At 53.1% G+C, this 17,004-nt stretch overlaps 4 protein-coding genes across 4 annotated transcripts; all 4 read right to left on the bottom strand.

Annotated features, from left to right (window-relative positions):
- Positions 1–1,936: 1,936 nt before the first annotated feature.
- A1O9_04439 (uncharacterized protein) lies at positions 1,937–3,886 on the bottom strand (the record flags this gene model as incomplete). Its single annotated transcript, XM_013406729.1, has 1 exon — positions 1,937–3,886. The coding sequence occupies one exon, from the start codon at positions 3,884–3,886 to the stop codon at positions 1,937–1,939; it is 1,950 nt and encodes a 649-aa protein (XP_013262183.1).
- A 693-nt stretch (positions 3,887–4,579) lies between these two features.
- A1O9_04438 (uncharacterized protein) lies at positions 4,580–5,255 on the bottom strand (the record flags this gene model as incomplete). The annotated part of the gene is made up of 2 exons (XM_013406728.1): positions 4,580–4,958; positions 5,014–5,255. The coding sequence occupies 2 exons, from the start codon at positions 5,253–5,255 to the stop codon at positions 4,580–4,582; spliced, it is 621 nt and encodes a 206-aa protein (XP_013262182.1).
- Positions 5,256–6,747: 1,492 nt separating this feature from the next.
- Positions 6,748–7,622, bottom strand: A1O9_04437 (3-oxoacyl-[acyl-carrier protein] reductase; the record flags this gene model as incomplete). The annotated part of the gene is made up of 2 exons (XM_013406727.1): positions 6,748–7,148; positions 7,214–7,622. 2 exons carry the CDS (start codon positions 7,620–7,622, stop codon positions 6,748–6,750), a joined length of 810 nt encoding a protein of 269 aa, XP_013262181.1.
- Positions 7,623–11,236: 3,614 nt separating this feature from the next.
- Positions 11,237–13,796, bottom strand: A1O9_04436 (uncharacterized protein; the record flags this gene model as incomplete). Its single annotated transcript, XM_013406726.1, has 4 exons — positions 11,237–12,266; positions 12,319–12,434; positions 12,483–12,515; positions 12,564–13,796. 4 exons carry the CDS (start codon positions 13,794–13,796, stop codon positions 11,237–11,239), a joined length of 2,412 nt encoding a protein of 803 aa, XP_013262180.1.
- Positions 13,797–17,004: the final 3,208 nt, after the last annotated feature.

The raw sequence follows: 17,004 nt of genomic DNA, 5'->3' as shown, positions 1-17,004 counted from the left end.
GTCGTCCCTCTTTTGTCTTCCGTTGTGAGTGACTCGGACAAAGTGTAGCTTTATGCGAGATCCAAGCGCTCGGGAGGATGACAGGGTGACCGTGGGTGATGGGTGGTGTTTAAAAGACTATACCCCACCATTGGCTTCGGTAAGAATACAGGTTGGGGGTGCCGCAGGTTGCTTGTGCTGCCAGCCTGCCAGTGGTACGGAGCACATGGACGAAGCACTGTGTCCTCGGCACATCCATGTACCAAGGTAGCCGTTGAACGTTGCTTGCAGGTTGGCTGTTTGTGTGGCAGACAGGATGACCAAGCGCTAAGCGATGAGCTAGGAATAAGCAGGCGGCGAAACTGGTGGAGGGCGCAGGGAGGAGGGAGCGTGCGATGGCGAATTCGCGCCAAGACCCCCAAAACAGCAGAACCGGGTACCAAGGCAGGAGGGAAAGAGGCAAGCGTCGTCCTTCGATGGGAAGGTGCAAGAGTGTACGGAGGGCGAGTAGGCAAGGAAGGAGCTATTGTCTCTGTCTACAGACTACTCCGTACGGAGCATGGAGCACGAGCACTACAGATATCAGGCCTATGACTTCTGTCTGGGTGAAACTATTATTCAGTCATGACTTGTAGACAGATAGTATATCCAGGGACCAGGACACGAGGTCCGCCATGCCCCGTACCAGGTACGGAGTACGGAGTACGGAGTACTCGTACTACCTTATCAGCCGTCCAGATCACGCAAACGACGCCCTTCTCCACCGCCTGGCCAGCCTCCCTCGGGCGCTCTCTCCACACCTATCAAAGCCTATCGATTGCGAACATCCCTCCCAAGGAACGTGGGGGGACCATCGATCGTTAGGCGACGCCCACATTGATCGAGGATCACCGGTTAATATGGCAGTGATCTCCCAGACTCCCACAAGCAGGAGGGGCTAGAACCGTCTTGTGCGGCCTCATCTGTCTGAGACGGCCTGAACTGTCTATTCAATCAGTCCAGGTAAGGACGGAGTATATGAGGACTATTTCTTGGTTCCAGGCACAGCGGCCGAGAACCTCCAGGCCCTGCAGCCCTCCAGGCATTGCTTCTTTGGCCCAGACACTACCAACCAGCCTCGTGTACTATACCGAGACCACGAGTACTCGTGCGAGGTACTCCGTACCCGCTATATCGGCATTCAAGGCCCCGAGACAGCTAAAGAGCATGTTTCCACTTTTTGGCTTTCCTTCGTGCCCAGACATGTTTCACTTTCACGTAAGGGGGTAGCATAGAAACTACAACATGCCCTCTCACAAGGAGGCATAGGGCTTCGTCATATTAACATAACATAACATAGCCACCTGCAAAATTGGTGCCTTCAAGGGAAACATGGCAAAGCGTGTTCTCCATGGGTTCTATCCCATCACTAAGTCCCTGCATACGCGTGCTTGATAGACATTACTATTGAGAAACAGTGAAGATCGGTGTCCACTTCGAGCCCAAGTCTCTTCACCGCCAAGTGATCACCGCCACACCGTCGGCATGACTTGATTTGGCCATTCCGGCTAACCATCCACCGAATGCCCCCCTTGGGACGAAGGGTCTTCCCGATACTACCCGATATTCGCCAGAGGAACTCTGTGGTGACAGTCCGAGTACATCGAGACCGTTCTACTCGACCAGTGAAGCCTATGAGTGTAAGCATGGAATTGGTGAAATGGTTCAACAAGCCGGCTTGTCACTTGTATTTTCTCTCCCTCTAAGCAACGATGAGCAACCCATGTTTAACAATATTCCTCCTGCCAGAAATTTCACTACAACAAGCAACTTTCAGATTGAGAAAGATCAGAAAGCCAAACCAGACACCACTCCGGATTCACCCGTCTAGGCCCGATGTATGACTCACAGGGCAAGCACAAGCTCTGTACAGGGCCTCAAGCACTCGACATACCGTAGCTTCCGTCCTTGTCAAAATTCAACGAGCGTGGACAAGCCATGCTGCTTGTTTCGATCTTCGCATTTCGCGTCTCCGAGCTCGGTAGTCTCGACAGTGCTGGTCTGCTGGATCTTCCAGGTCCACGCGACTGAATCGAAACCAGCTGAAATCGGGTTGATCCGAATCCTTGGCCGGTTCATCTTGTGTTGCCAAAGGCAATACAGGGATCGACTCTACCGCGGTCGAACGTATGGGGGAAGGTGCTTCCGGAGTTCGAATATTCGTCATCTCAGTTCCTAATGTTTTATTTCGAGGCCCGAAGTGAACCTCTCTGGCTTCGAGTATCGACAGGCCGCTGCCGCCGCCTATCGCCATCTCTTTGGCAACATCAATCCTCAAATGTTCAGCAGACATAGGGCAGATCGGAGACCCAGACTCAAAGTTGATCTCAAGTTCGACCGGAGGGATAACTTTAGACTGACAGGATCCATTCCCAAGCTCTCGCTTGGCTAAGTCCCGCAAAACCTCATCCCCTAGACTATTCTTGGGAAGGTCTAGGTCCACAATGCGAGGCTCTTGATGCTTCACCCCTCGTGTGCGACCGTGGGAACTATTGTCCTTCTTCGGATCGTAGTTGAGGAACAATTCATTGGTCGTGTCCACAAAAGGCCATTTGTAGGTGGGAGACGCCTCATGTTGTCCTTCCACTCCATTGCCGCCATGGCCGAGGCGCAGCATCGAAGGTAGGTCGTTCACGCTTACCTTTGCATCTCCGACAAATATCCCTGCTTGGTATGGCGTTCTAGAAGACGGCGTGACCACAACATCCCGCGGGAAGACAGCTCCTCCGACAATGGAAGCGGGACCGGACTGTGCCAGATCAACAGCGGTCAAGGCGCACGCCTCATGCTCCTGTGCGTTGATAGCGCCGTTCGCGGCTGGCTCTGTCGACGATTCTGCATTCCGATTGCGCTTTTTCCAAGCTCGACTCCAAGCTCGACGCATGTTCTTCATCTTCTCCGAGGTCGATATATCCGAAGAAGCCGGTTTGTTCTCCGACACTAGTTCACTTAGATGGAGCTCGTCGTGACACTGGCCAATGCCAGTCACGCTCAGAGTCGCCGCATGGTTCTTACCAACAGTAAGAGGCTTTCTCGGTGCCTCACTCCATCCGGGCTCCCAGAATGCAGCATTCGCCGCCTTATCCTGCTTAGCATCTACCCCTTCATTCGTAGGTTCGTGTCGATGTGTGGCTTTTGCACGCGGCTTCAAAAACGCCGGGATGTATGGCTTACCTTTCTGAGAGTGTCCTGCAGGTGTAGGATGAGGGCCCGCGTTAACATATGAAGCAGACTTACCTCTCGAGAGGGTCGAAGCAACAGTATCAGCAATGGCGTTCCATCCGTCTCCACTTCCCACCACCATCTTGTGCGTGTCTCTGGACACTGGCCGAGGATTCTCGACTGAAATTGGTCGAGTAGCACTCCGACCCGGTCTCAGACTTGCTGGAAGGTCTTGTCCCGGCTGTCCTCGGCTTGCCAACTGCCGCTTATGAGTCTGAGAGACAGTCAAAGCTTCAGCTGAGAGGCTATTGGCCATGGATCTGCTCTGCTCGCGCACAGCAGTATACTGAGCGGGTCGCTCGATGAGTGAATTACAAGACAGAAAAGATCGGGAAGATAGATCCCCACCATAAACAGCGGCAGGTACTTGAAGCATCCCCGCCACAGGATCCTTCTGGAAGGGCACAAACTTCTTGGCTGGAAGTCCAGTCAATGGATTCTCGCTGAAGCCATCGGCATAAGACGCAACACTGGGTTTCGAAGGGACTGGCTCTACAGCGATCTTTTCTTCGTTGAGTCGAGAGTTCTGGGTATGCGACATTGCATAGCGTCGAGCTGAGCGCTGTGTAGTCCCATCATCGACATAGACGGCAGTTGTGTTGTCAACAAAGTTTCTCGGTCCATACCGTGAATGCGGATTTGACATAGTGGCTAGCTGACCAACAGTCTCGGTCATGGCCTTGCTGCTGGAACAGCCCTCGATCTCCGATCGAGGGATGGGCAGCTCAAAAACTGGAATGTCGCCGACTCTTTGGCTCTCTGGAATAATGGAAGTGAGGTCAAAGATGGAACAGGGGAGGGTTCGTAAAATGGGTGGTCGGGAAAGGGTAGTTTTAGAATTGATTGGCGGAGAGCTGAGGCAATACTGAGTAGGTACTGACTCAGGCTCCTATTGAAGGACAGATGGCGTCATCCAACTGGGTCGAGCCCTTCGACTCTGGACCTGCGCCATATAAGATCATAACGACGTGGAATATCGACGGGCTGGTCCTTTGTCCTCGACACTTCCCATTGATTGTTTGCTTGGCGTCATTGTCGCCAGACACACAAGGATAACAACCCTTGTTTAACACAAAGGAATTCATTTCATTTTAAAGCCTCCTTTACTAAAAAGGCCAGCCAATGAAAGCTACACAATGCCTAATCAGTAAGGAAGGTAACAGGCTCCCACTAGCTAGCAGGCACAACAGGCCTTCGCGGCGTCGTTTAGGTCAGCATGTTCTTCGTATCTATCTGACAGGCTGCGCGCGACACTAATATATTGACCCCGAGACTTGAACGAAATGCATTGTCCGAAGTATGACACGACTTACCATACGATCAATCCTCGGTGTCAAATTCAACAAAACGCATCGACGGATTTCACCTTCTCACAGCAGGCCTTCACAGCAGGCCATTCCTTCAAGTCAAATCCCGCGTGGGCCGCGATGTGGGTGTAGGCGAACAAGCAGATATCGGCGAGAGTGATGGAATCACCGACGAACCAGCCGGACTGGCTGTGGTTGGCCAGATGGTCCTCCATGTAGTCGAAACACTGCCGGGCGGCAACTTTCTTGGCCGGGATGTGCGCGATTCGATCCGCGGACAAGGACTCCTCGCCCAGGATGTGCAGCCAGAAACGCAGCGACGCGACGCTGACTTCGTGGTGGTTCTGTTCGAAAAACATCCATCGCAGCATCTCGGCCTTTTGAAAAGGCGTCGTCTGGAATGAGATTGGACTGTGGTGGTCGTCCTGCGGACGAGGTCCTGGACTGCGACTGCGGCTGCGAGAACCCGGCCAGATTGAAGCACGCCGCATTGCTCTCGGGGAGAAACGAAGACTTGTCGACCTGCAGCACCGGGATGCGGCGCCAGAAGGAGACTTTGTTCTGGAACTCGGGCGTCTGCGTGTCGCCGCTCAAGATCGAGTGGTTGTGTTTCTCCAATGGGATGTGCAAGAGAGCTGCGGTGAGCTTGATTTTGTAGCAGTTCGCCAAGAGGGGATCCCGGTGAAGAGTGAAACGGGTCTGGGCCATCTTTGCTGCCTCGTGTGCAGTGGCTACTGGACTCACTGACTTTGCTTAATCGTTCTCTTTCTTCCTTCTTCCTTTCTCCTTTTCGGGTTGAGAACAACCGATCCAGAAATCCCGTCACAGTTAGCAAGAGCACGCTCCCAAACAAACCGACTGCGTTGATTCGTGAAATAGACACAGCAGTCAGTGGACCTACCGCCTACTGCGAGAGCAATCTGACCTTCCTATGCCGCCTCAGTTGATGGCTGACTCAAATCACGCCCTTTCGCATCTGTAATTGGGGAATGCCAAGGGTGATCGTCTTCGAGTTCGAGTGATGCAACATCAAGGAGTAGCGCGAGCCTTTTGGCCTCCTCGGTTGGCAGTAGCGAGCTGGGATTATATTAGAGTTTCCATGCGCCCATCGCATCGCAGGTTTCGAGATAGCATTTAGTTACGGCGGCAGTGATCAAAAAACCTCTTTGTTGGAGGGGAAAGAATGGAAATTGTGCGGGTCGAGAAGCCCAGGGAATCGCGGAGGCATCCCTCGCAGACCCTACAGAAGAGCGCAGAACGACTGGCACAGTGAGTGTTTCTGAAAACACCCCTACGAGTCCTTGGGTCTCAACCGGGACCTTGAGGCCTGCATGTTCAAAACAGGCGCGGATGAGGGACTCCTTGGTGACTGGCCGCCTTAGCGGGAGTCGGGCAGCTTTTTGAAACTTGGAACGGGCGAGCATCTTGATATGTATGTCAGTACTACGGTATCAGGAAGTTGAGTTACGAGTACTCGTAGTATCGGAATATTACTCGAATGGCTGACGAGCCGAATAAGGACCCCAGTTCAACGAGGCGACTCTCACTACTGACCTAACTCGCGATCATGTTGTCTGCATATCGGCATATCGGCGCCTGAAACCACCGATAATATACTTCTAGCGATTGAGTTTACGGGAGACCTCATTAGCAATTTGCAGGGCATTTGAGTTGGACACGTGTGGGTGTGTGCATTGATCGATTTAACCTGTCCGATCGCTTGTCGAGAGTCCCCGAAGTAGTGGTATCGGACAGGGGTTCTGCTTCGTATCGGTGTTACGGCTAGAAGCACATTGATTAATTAGGGACTTCATTGCCAAAGCCGAAACCATTTGAACTAGCGCCCATAAGCGAATCACATCACGTGCGTGGCTTTGAGGTGCTACTCCGACGACCACAGACAGTTTTATCCATAAGCTCGTTTCTATTCTCTCCCACACATATTGATGTCTACCTGAATGGCTCCTTCTTCAGAGCGTGTACGCAAATTCTGGGGTAGGCCTTGCTTGCAACGGTTTCATTCGCTAATCCAAGAAAACTTTTTGACCAGGGAAGGGAAAGCCATTCGCTTGGTGAGAGCTAATACGTCACTGAAGAAGAAATGTCTGTATTTCCACAGCAAGTCTAGGAAGACGTGAAGGTGAGCAGTCGCTTATGCGGCACCACCACCGCTGAGACGGATGATTTGACCTGTAGATTTTCATGTTAGCATTGATGAACGCCCTACAAGGCATTCGGAGCAGTGCGTCTTACCATTGAGCCACTCGCTGTCGTCATGGCACAAGAACATGACAACTCTGGCAATATCTGCAGGAACAGCGCATCGTCCGAGGGGGATGAGTTTGGCAATGCCAGCCTCGATTTGCTCAATTGGCGTGTCCTTGGTCGCACCCGGGGCGTAGTGCCATGCGTTCTGGTGGAACATGTCGGTCTTGATGCCGCCAGGGGCAATTGCGTTGGCGGTGATGCGCTTTGGGCCACCATCAGCAGCGAAGGAACGGGTGAAACCCTCAACAGCCGACTTTGACCCAGCGTACAGGGCGTGGTTGGGAACAGACATGCCAGCAGCGATGGAAGACATGAAGATGATGCGGCCACCCTCTGTTACAATGATTATGTCAGCAACGAGAAGTGCACTAGCAGATGGAGCGTGATGGAGTTCTTACCGCTCAAGTACTTCAAGGCATGTTGGCCAACGAAAAACTGGGCACGGGTGTTGAGGCCGAAGACTTGGTCATAGAGCTCCTCGGTGACATCCTCGGGCTTGGAGAAAGCCTCCATACCGGCATTGTTGATGACAATGTTGAGTTTCCCGAAAGCCTTGATGGCCTCCTCGAAGAGCCTTGTGACCTCCGAGACCTTGGAGACGTTGGCCTGAATAGCAACAGCCTTGCCACCAGCCTTCTCGATCTCGGCAACAGTGGCAAGAGCGGGCTTCGCCGAGCTGGCATAGTTGATGACGACAGCAGCACCACGCTCAGCGAGGGTTATGGCGAGACCGGCACCGAGACCACGGCCAGCACCGGTGATCAGGGCAACCTTGCCATCGAGACGGATATCAGGTTTGGAGGCCATGGTTCACAGTGATTGTTAGAAAAATGAGATTGGGTACGGAAGGAGGGGTAATGATGAGATGGCCTTGGATTTGAGTGAAAAGCCGAAGAGCAGCGTGAAAGAGAATGATTGGATTGGAGACTCAAGATCACAGCAACCAGGATGAAAGACGAAGATAGTCGTGGACTGACCGCCAAAGCAGAAAATAGAATTGGTCAAATGATTAAAAAGGAAAGGATAGGGGCAGCACGATGTTGTGATTGTGCGTGTGCGGGTGTGGAAAACGGAATGGAGGGTCCCGATAGAGGCCCCGACACTAGTTCGGATCAGCCCTCTGCAATTGAAGGGCTACGAGTTAGTCAGGCACGGCCTGGATGCTGCACCAGAGAAGCATCGGCGAGTCGGTGAGTGCGCGAGGGCGTGAGTGAGTGTGTGTGTGAGCGTGAGTCGAGGGCAAAAGACCGAAGGCGAGACCACGCCTGGCAGACGGACACGACACTGGCAGAGGCCGCGGCAGCGGCAGAGGCAGAGGCAGAGGCCGCCCCAGCACAATGCAGACGCGCCCAGTCCCCATCTAGTCAAATCATCACTCTGGCGGTGAGTCGATACGCAACGTGGTTGGTCGAAGCCCACGTGTTGAGAGGCTATTGCGGGGCTACTTATCAACACGAACGAGGGGTTCGCAAAGGGCAGAATTTCAAAACTGGCCGCAACCGCAGATCATCAACCCCTTCTCCTTCTCCTGTGCTTTGTGTAATTAGCACCACAAGCTGATGCGCAAAGTCAAGGTCAAGCTCAAGACTCCAGTACGAGAAAGACGATCCTTACTCGCCGTCGGTTGCTGTTGAGCGCAGCGCAGGTACCTGGCCGGCGGGCGAACATTTCGGAGTCCTGACCTCCATATAAATAAACACGCGTAAACAAATGGCGGGGTCCGAATGTGGGTGCCAATCTTTGGCGTGTTGTGCCTCACCGCACCAGCACCACACGAGGGAATTCATGCAAAAGGGGTCCCAAGGGTGACCGCCACTTACTCGTACTGTCCTCCGTACAGTAGACTCGTGCTACATAAGATAAAGATACCTTTGGCAGGACATTGTCACACTCGTTGAGGATCGGGGCGGGTTTTTCCGTTCCGTTCAGGCACTTGGGTGTGGTGCCAGTGGCTGCCCAACAGCACTCAGCACTGTTGAGAGTTGACCAACGCACAGAGGCACGCGTAAGGCGGCCTCACAATTCCATGTGTCTTCCTCTGGCTGGGCTGATTACTCAGAAACAACCAACACTGATATTCATTACTTTTTCTTCCCCCTCACTTACCTGGCCGCCGTCCCATGCACATTTTTAGCAACAATTGAAAGCGGAACAATGTCTCAATTTTATTTAACCTTTTAGGCCCAAGCCTCACAAGAGTCAAGAGTCACCGCCCCTCCCGTGCTGTCACTTTGGTATCACTCGGTACGAATAATACTCGATGCAGCGACAGCCCAACGAGGCAGCTCCGACGCCTAGCAGGGGGTCCTCCCACTTGTTCCTGCACGTCCAGGGCACGAAGGCGGGAGGGGCCTGTCCTCGTCTATCTTTGGCATCCGGCCAACCTTCCCCTGCCGGTGAGAGCTTGTTGGGGGGAACATTGCTTCTGAATGTTTGCTGTACATGTATGTACTGTAGGTTTTTCCCTTCTCGCGTTGAGTTGATACTTTTCTGCACAAAGGGAGGTCACGTCATGCATTCTCTCCTCCACCACCAAAGTGGCACCATTTAACCAATAGTTATGAGCCTATCCAATCCAGCACACCACCATCGTTCATGGCTGTTTCCTTTCGTCGCGCAGGGTTTGGCTTTGCATAACCCCTCGTTCCAGTACCTGTTCCTTAGATGACCGTTGGAAGCCCAGCTTCCGCCAATCATCCCTCCCAAAACTAACCTTGTTCTATAGGCGCAAGGCTGTAGAATCCATCCATAGCAAAAATCCTGGGCACGGGGTACGGATCCTCAAGTAGAATATACATCGGATTCCGCCCCCCTCCCCGCATTCTTCTCTTAGAAATGAAAGTCCGACCGATATCCAGTTTTGTCCTGCACCTCCGGGCTCCCGCAAGCCAAGTGTAGACGTATCTACTCGTACCCGTACCACTAGGCACCTAGTCTTCCCAAAGTCCGCAAACCGATACCTGGTCCCGAGGACGGAGAACCATCCTTTCTGATGTTTCTCGTCGCTGCTACTACGGCCCAGGGATATTGCAATTCTATCTATGCTAGCTACGGGCTCATTGGGGATTGGGGTCGCCACTGTTCTTGCTCGATGCGGGCCGCTTTTCTAACAAAGGGCCTCCGAAGTTCGGTCATGATTGGCACGGGCATGGGCACGGGTTCCACAACCTAGTAAAATAAAACAGGAAGATAAACCACCTAATAAAAAATATGTTAAAGCAGAACCTGTAGAAGCTTCAGAGTTTCTATGTAGTGACGAAATTATATACCACTGCGGTGCGAGTAGCAGCTGGAAAGAAACGGGGGGGGGGGGGGACAATTCAAAGACATGATCTTCGATGTGCATGCATACGGGGTAGATACATGCCCATCGTCGCTAGAAAAGTCCTTCCTGGACAACCAGCGCGAACCGTCGCCGTTCACCTTGCTACATCTGGTATCAGCGGAGGGTCAATGGTCGCCGTTGACCGTCCTTAGAGGTGCGCCGAAGTTAACCCATCGGCGGCCAAGTGCCGCCGACTGGCCGACATCTTCGATCGAAGAAACCACCCCAACACAACTAACTATCTAACTATTACCAAACTACCAAACTAGTAGTATTCTGGCAGCTCCCGAAAACGTCATGATGAGGTCCTTAATAGAGAGCGACTGGGTACGGAGTATAATCCGAGATCTTCTGGGCTTGAGATCTCCGGTCAAAAGCTTGGTCCCCTCCAAAAAGGCTCTCGCATCTCCTGCTAGCTGCTCAAGTAACGAGGCTACGGACCAGGCTAACGTGGATCTTGAACAGTGCCAACCCTACCTGTCTTTCTGCCCCATTAATGCTTGTCTGGCTGGCTAGTTACGGCGTAGGCTGTTTCACTTACAAGGTCCCACGACTATGTACAGGTGAATATAGGTGGCCTTCTCCCCCGGGTGTAGAAAGGAGACGTGCTTTTCTTAACTCATACTATGATTCCAAACAGCGCCGGGAACGAGATATGACGCGACATCATCGACCAGAGTCGAATCGAGGTTTACTCAACATGAAATGAACCTTGCAAGTCAACGAAGAAACCACCTATTCACATCGCGAAAAAAGTCCCACAGGGAAATCCAATGGCTGGTTTGCTATCCTGACAGTGCTACTTTTCATTCTCGACCTAACAACGTCGGTCTATACCAACCCAACAACGCGCGCACATCCCAGCGGTTGCTAGCACGCCAACAATTATGGTGTGCCCCAGGGAGCACCTTACCGTTGTCTGTCCCTGTCAAACGCCGAAAAATGCCGTCGTGATCGTCAGACACAAGGGGGAAAAATTTACATGGCGGTCTCGTCACGCCAGGCCGCATCATAGTGCAGCATATTATGCCACATTTGACCGTGGCTACAAATGTCGTCTTCCCGCAGGCGTGCAGCTGGGAGACGGAAGGGGCAGTCAATTGTCGCTCCAATTCGACATGAAGATTCGGAGCTTTCGTTTGACTCCATCGGCCAGTCGCATCGATGAATCGTCTTCCAGAAGCTCGATGCAGTGTTGCAGGATATTGCTGGGCACTTCGACAGAAGCCAAAGTACCATCAGCTCTTTGCAACATCGGTGTACCCTCCTGGTATTTCATGTATCGACCAATGGCCTCTGCCTCAGGTGTCATGCCGTCGATAGCAAATGGTCTATCCGGTTCAGGTTGGCCTTGAGTGGGTGAGAATCGCCCACTTCCACCTGCCATACTCGTAGCCCACCCGGTTAGGGCGACACGGTAGACAGCTCCAGCCCACCATGGTGGTCGCACTGGGCGCGGCATTGACCTGATCAGGCGAAGGATCTGACCACAGTGGAAGAAAGCTTCCTCGGATCGGTCGATGCAGCGCATCTGCAGCCAAGACGCAAACCGGAAGGGACCCAACGCAACCTCACGTCGCGCAAACTGTTCAATGTCCTTGAAACTGGTGATGGTATTAAGGGAGATTAGGTGATACATGATAAGGTTGGCACAGGTCGTCCAGCAGGTTCCTGTATTTCCGGCAAAACTCTGCTTGCTGATTGCATACCATTGACGGAGGAGTGATGAAAGTTCGTCTAAGCGCGCCTTGGTTGCTGACTTGGAGACAGCTTGCGACGCATTTGAATGGTTACCGCCATCAGGTAAGCATGAGATTAACTGCCGAAGCTGACACACTTGGCCCTGGAGGGGGTGTAACAGCAGGCGAAGTTGTGTGGGTGACAGCTCCTTCCCCGCCAAGTCCCCTTCCATGAAACTGGTAAAGAAGTCACGCACAGAGCACTGCCTTTGATACGTGGAACCGTGCGCTTGTTGAAAAAGCTCAAGCCACTGGCCAGCATTCTCTGCATGCCAGAGGTCATCCGAGTCAGGCATGGGAGCGCACAGATTAACTACAGACATTAAGGGTGTTGTGTCTGAGAACAGACTCATCTCTTGATCAACAATCACCCAAGAGTGAGCCAGCCTATATTCACGGTAAGCCGTCGCTCGCAACTAGTATAAGCAGTGGATCCTACCGGTGTTTGCCTTCGCGCCCCTTCCAGTCTTCCCATGCCTTTTCTGGCTCTTGTTTGCACGTTTCGATGTCAATGCTCGACTCAGTGGAATCAAGCATACCTGAGTGCGCAAGCATCTATCGAGGTCAGTCATGACCAAGGCAAATAAAGGGTGGGCCACTTACAGCTAGGTACATGCCGCGCTGGCCCATGGCCATCTGTTGAGTCGGTCAGTCATGGTAAGCCGAAGAGAGATGTCAGCTTACATCCATATGCCATTTGTCACCTGACCACGCCGCGAGACAAGTGAACAGTAGTGCCGATCTGAGAACTATGACTTCTCGAGATTGGAGTACATCCTTCTCAATGGTATCGAATAGCGAGATCCGGCAAGCTTCCGTGAGGCCACTTGTGATATACCTGCCCTCGACGGTGGCGGTGGCCGAGGCACCCGAAGCTACCATGAGAAGAATCAACAAACTTGCAGCCTTGCTGTTGTGAGATTGCATCAGAGTATTAGGGTCCAGGCGCCCAGCCGGGATAGAGGAGTAATAAGGCTCATAACGGACGACATAGCTTCGGAGGAAGTACTGCATAACATCTGGAGGCGGTAACATGAGGAACGCATCTCTGCTAGAATCGGGACTCGAGGGCGTGTCTTCCCTGGCATGATCGGCTTTATGAATATCCAATGCTTTGTGGAGGAAACCTTGAGTGATGGCTAACAGCTTCTCTCGCGACCACCCCAGAAATTGCTCGGTGGCAATCTTTCTCTCAGTCGAGATGTCGAGTGAGGTCTCGTCGAGCTGTGCGGTCCAAGCAGTCCACGTAGCTTGGTTTCTCAAGGTTTGAGCCAAACCTTCCAGGTATATTGCAGCCGTCCTTGGTGGAGCGAAAGAATACTTGTCGATACGGTTGCACTGAAAGAAAGGCCAAGATTGCTGGGCAGCGAGTACAGCATCAGGCTCTTGGAGACCACCACTGGCGGTGGAGGAGCTCGAGGGTGACAAGCCCGCAGGAACCCGATAGTTTGTGTGTCTCGGACTCCCCAAATCAAGACGCAGGCCAAAAGGATTGGAGTCGTCCTGGAGTGACATTGTCGGAGGAATTTGGCCTGGTGTCTGCATTCCAAGCTTGCCACTCATCAGGAACTGCTCATTGGGGCCATGCATTGGGCCGGCTGAAGGACTTATGAAATCGATCATGAAATTAGCGGTGTCAAAATCCATCATGCTGGTTTGAGCGCTACTAAGGGCGAGGAAGTGAGGGTCGTGGTCGTGATCATAGGGGGTGGCATGCATGTGGATGAAATTGTCCATCTGCGACATGTGAGGGATCATGGGTGTGATCGGAATGGCCATATCAGGCGGGGTCTGGGTGAACCCATTCCGGAGCATATTCGAATCCATCTCGTGGGTATAAATTGCTGGTGCAATGGGAACAGGATGGTGAGTGTCCGGCAGACTCAGTCGATGTGGAGTGATTGTGTGAGGACTCATGGTGTCTGCGAGTGTGTTAGCAGCACTGCTGGGGAGATGGCTTTGGGTTGAAATACGAGGTGGCATTCCATTCATCCCTGGAGCAGGAGCAGCGAACTGGGACAACTGTGACACCTGAAAGGAGGCATGGATGGTTCGTTCTGAACTCGGTCGTGGTAGAGGATTCCGCCGCGAGGGATTATGGGATGAACGTCGTGTGGGCCTCGACTGGCAGACTATCTGTTTGCTCACACATCTCGAGCATGGCACCTGTGGTTCCTGATATTAGCGTCGGGCTATCCAAACCAACAAATGACAAGATGCGGCCCAGGAGTTCTACGCAACAGAGACCATTTGGGGAACGGTCCGTCCGAGCAGGCAAGAGGCGTACGGCTGGGCCTCATGTCTCCCTTGGAGTCCTCTCAAGATCAAACTGACCTTCTTATCACATTTTGCTTTTGCTTTTGCGCAATGGACACATGCTATGGGCATGCGTTCCGTGGGCGAGTCCATGGCGACCGTGCCGACTAGACAAACGATGGGTGTTGGGAGGAGGGAGGAGGGTGGGAGGAGGAAGGAGAGCAATCAGAACATGTGAGGCGTAGGGACCTTTGCCCAAGCCAGGGAGCCTTGGAAAGAGACGAGCGAAGGAGGGCGTTAAATGTGACGAGGGATATCCGGAACAAATTGCGAGGGCAGGAGGAGGCTGAAGGCGGCGGGGACAGGCCAAATTAGCATTATCTGGAGAGGCGATAGCGGGACGACCTGGATCGAAAGCGAATGTGGACGGAGGATGTTCGTTTGGTAGCGAGAGTGGAAGCGCTGTATGAAAGGGCGAGGCAAGGCAAGGCAAGGCAAGGCAACGTGAGCGAGAGTCAGAGTGAGAACAGGATGCCAGCATATACAGGAATGCGAAAAGTTGTTTTGGGGGAGGAAGTGCGTGGAGATGGAGGATGAAATGGGTCAGCTCGGTCGCTCTAGTCGAGATCGACGGCTGGCTCGATGGAGCATGAACATTATTATTATTACATGGGACAGTGGACGGTGGACATGGGGGGGAGCAGTAGCCCATACCCATCTCGTAGGGCAGACGGGCTGCAGGCATCAACGACCTTGAGACGAAAGGGTTTGTCATGACGCTGTACCGTTTGGCCGTAATCAATACGCAGGACAGCGTCCGGATACCAGACGCAGAGAAAATAAATGGTGGGTTGTGGGTGGAGCGCCCGCGGCAGTACTTACGAGTAGTGTCGCTCAAATGGTGATGACGCTGGTGATGCACGCTCGGAGGCTGTAGCCCAGGATCCTGGAACGGGTGGAAAGGGGGCCCCAAGCCGAGGGGCTTGAACACGCGTGCCTGTGCGCAACTCCAGGGCTTGAGGGGCCGAGGGGCGCACGGGGAGGACGCATTGCAGCTGCCGGCGGGCAAATGACATGCCTGGAATGTCATTTCTTTTCGGGTGCAGCAGTGCCCGTCGACCTGAAAAGCGAGGACTTGGGAACAAACAGTGATAGTTAAACAATGGCAGCAAAACACAAACCTGGGCGGCTTCAGACTCCCGGCACCATTAGGTGCTTCGGGTATCTGCCAGCAAATGCAGAGGTTCACCAAATGGGAGGGCCCGGGCATACGCCAGCCAGTGCGGAGCGAGCCCCCCAACAGTCTTCATCCATGCCATGGCCACGGCTGCCATTCTTGGATCCGGTATCACCAGAACTGGAAATATCGCAGAGTGCACATCGCCTCAAAATAGAATGGCGGGAAACGCCCTGATTGCCCCATACGATGCTTGTTGCTTGTGGGTGGTGTGGTGTGCGCCTGGTCAGGCCTTGTCTTATGCATGAGGGATCATCTACGAGTGTGTACATATGAGGCTGATGGTCTCAACCGGATGACTCGGCCGCACCACCATCTCCACTGGCACTCCCAGGGTGCAAGATGCGAGGTGCGAGGTATGGGGTGCTACTCTCCAATGCTGTCCACTACTGTACGGAGGACTCGTAAGTTGCTGTATCCTCCACCTTGGCCACCCATTGCTGTTACTGTGCAAACGCAGCTCCCTTGCTTGGACGTTCATATTTGGAAACGAGGGGACCAAGTTACCATCCAACGTATTAGACCCTTGAGATAGGCGTGCACGGCGACCGCAGTTGTCCCGACTACTAACAGATAATGAATCAATGATAAGTCCCCCCCACCCAGAAACTCGAGTTAACTTTCTTTAGGAATCTGGGGATTGACGATTAGCTATCCAAGCCTGAGCAGATAGACGGCCAAGGGAAGCCCATCACCAACAGAAGCTAACAACCCTTCTCCCGCCCTGCACCCACCCCTCCCAAGCGCACAGCCCTGGTCTTTCTGCTAGTCATGACCGGCATCTTCGTTGAATGTTTAGCTTTGAGATTACGCTTCAACGGGCAGCGACAAGATAGAGCCGGAGTGTCGCCATGTCGTCAAGGATCTCGCATTTGAAATCTTGACCCCTCTCACCCGTGAGGTTGCCGTGTCTTACTTTCATGTACTCAAGAGAGGGTTTGTTGTGAGTTCGTCAACCTGACGGTAGTATTCATCGCTGCTATCCCGCCTAGTTGCCACCCTGGTCCTCTCTCCATCCGTTGCGAGCTTCCCTGGTCCCTGTACGGGGTACCAAAGGAGCCTTTGCGTTGGTCACTGTTACACGAGATAATGACAGCTGCTGTGCCCAGAACCCGCATGAGCTGTGGGCTAATTTGATTGAAAGCACAGCATATCAGCCACCGTTACTTAGGATTGGCTCCATCCTCGCGACGTTACCGTTGCCCTCTTCCAATTGAGGAGTAAAGAGAAAGACATGAGCCTTTCTATCGGCCATCGCACGAAACTTCGCGGTCAAGACAAGATAAACTGTCTTTGTCTGATTAGTGTGAGCGCGATACTCTGTTCTCGGGCTCTCGGGCTGCCGTGTTCTGTACCGCAGGGTCGGGATATGACTGGGCAGCTGTTATCGGGCTGGTATCAGCTGGCAAACACACACGAAGTCACCACTTTTTGTTTGACCGCCGTTGACGCCGATCGGACTGGGGAGAATAGAGCGTCACCGCCCTCAGCCAGCCATACAGAAAGCACCCCGATTGGGGTTCACAGGAGCACAAGAAAGGACTTTTGACCATCTTGACCGTTTTGACCATCTTGAGCATTGTGCACCGACAGGGCTCCGCTTGATCAAGTCCTGATGGTTCAGCCGACTGG

The sequence above is a fragment of the Exophiala aquamarina genome (assembly GCF_000709125.1).
Source record: "Exophiala aquamarina CBS 119918 chromosome Unknown aczIA-supercont1.3, whole genome shotgun sequence".
Taxonomy (NCBI): Eukaryota; Fungi; Ascomycota; class Eurotiomycetes; order Chaetothyriales; family Herpotrichiellaceae; genus Exophiala; species Exophiala aquamarina.
This window is presented reverse-complemented; position numbering and strand designations above follow the sequence as displayed.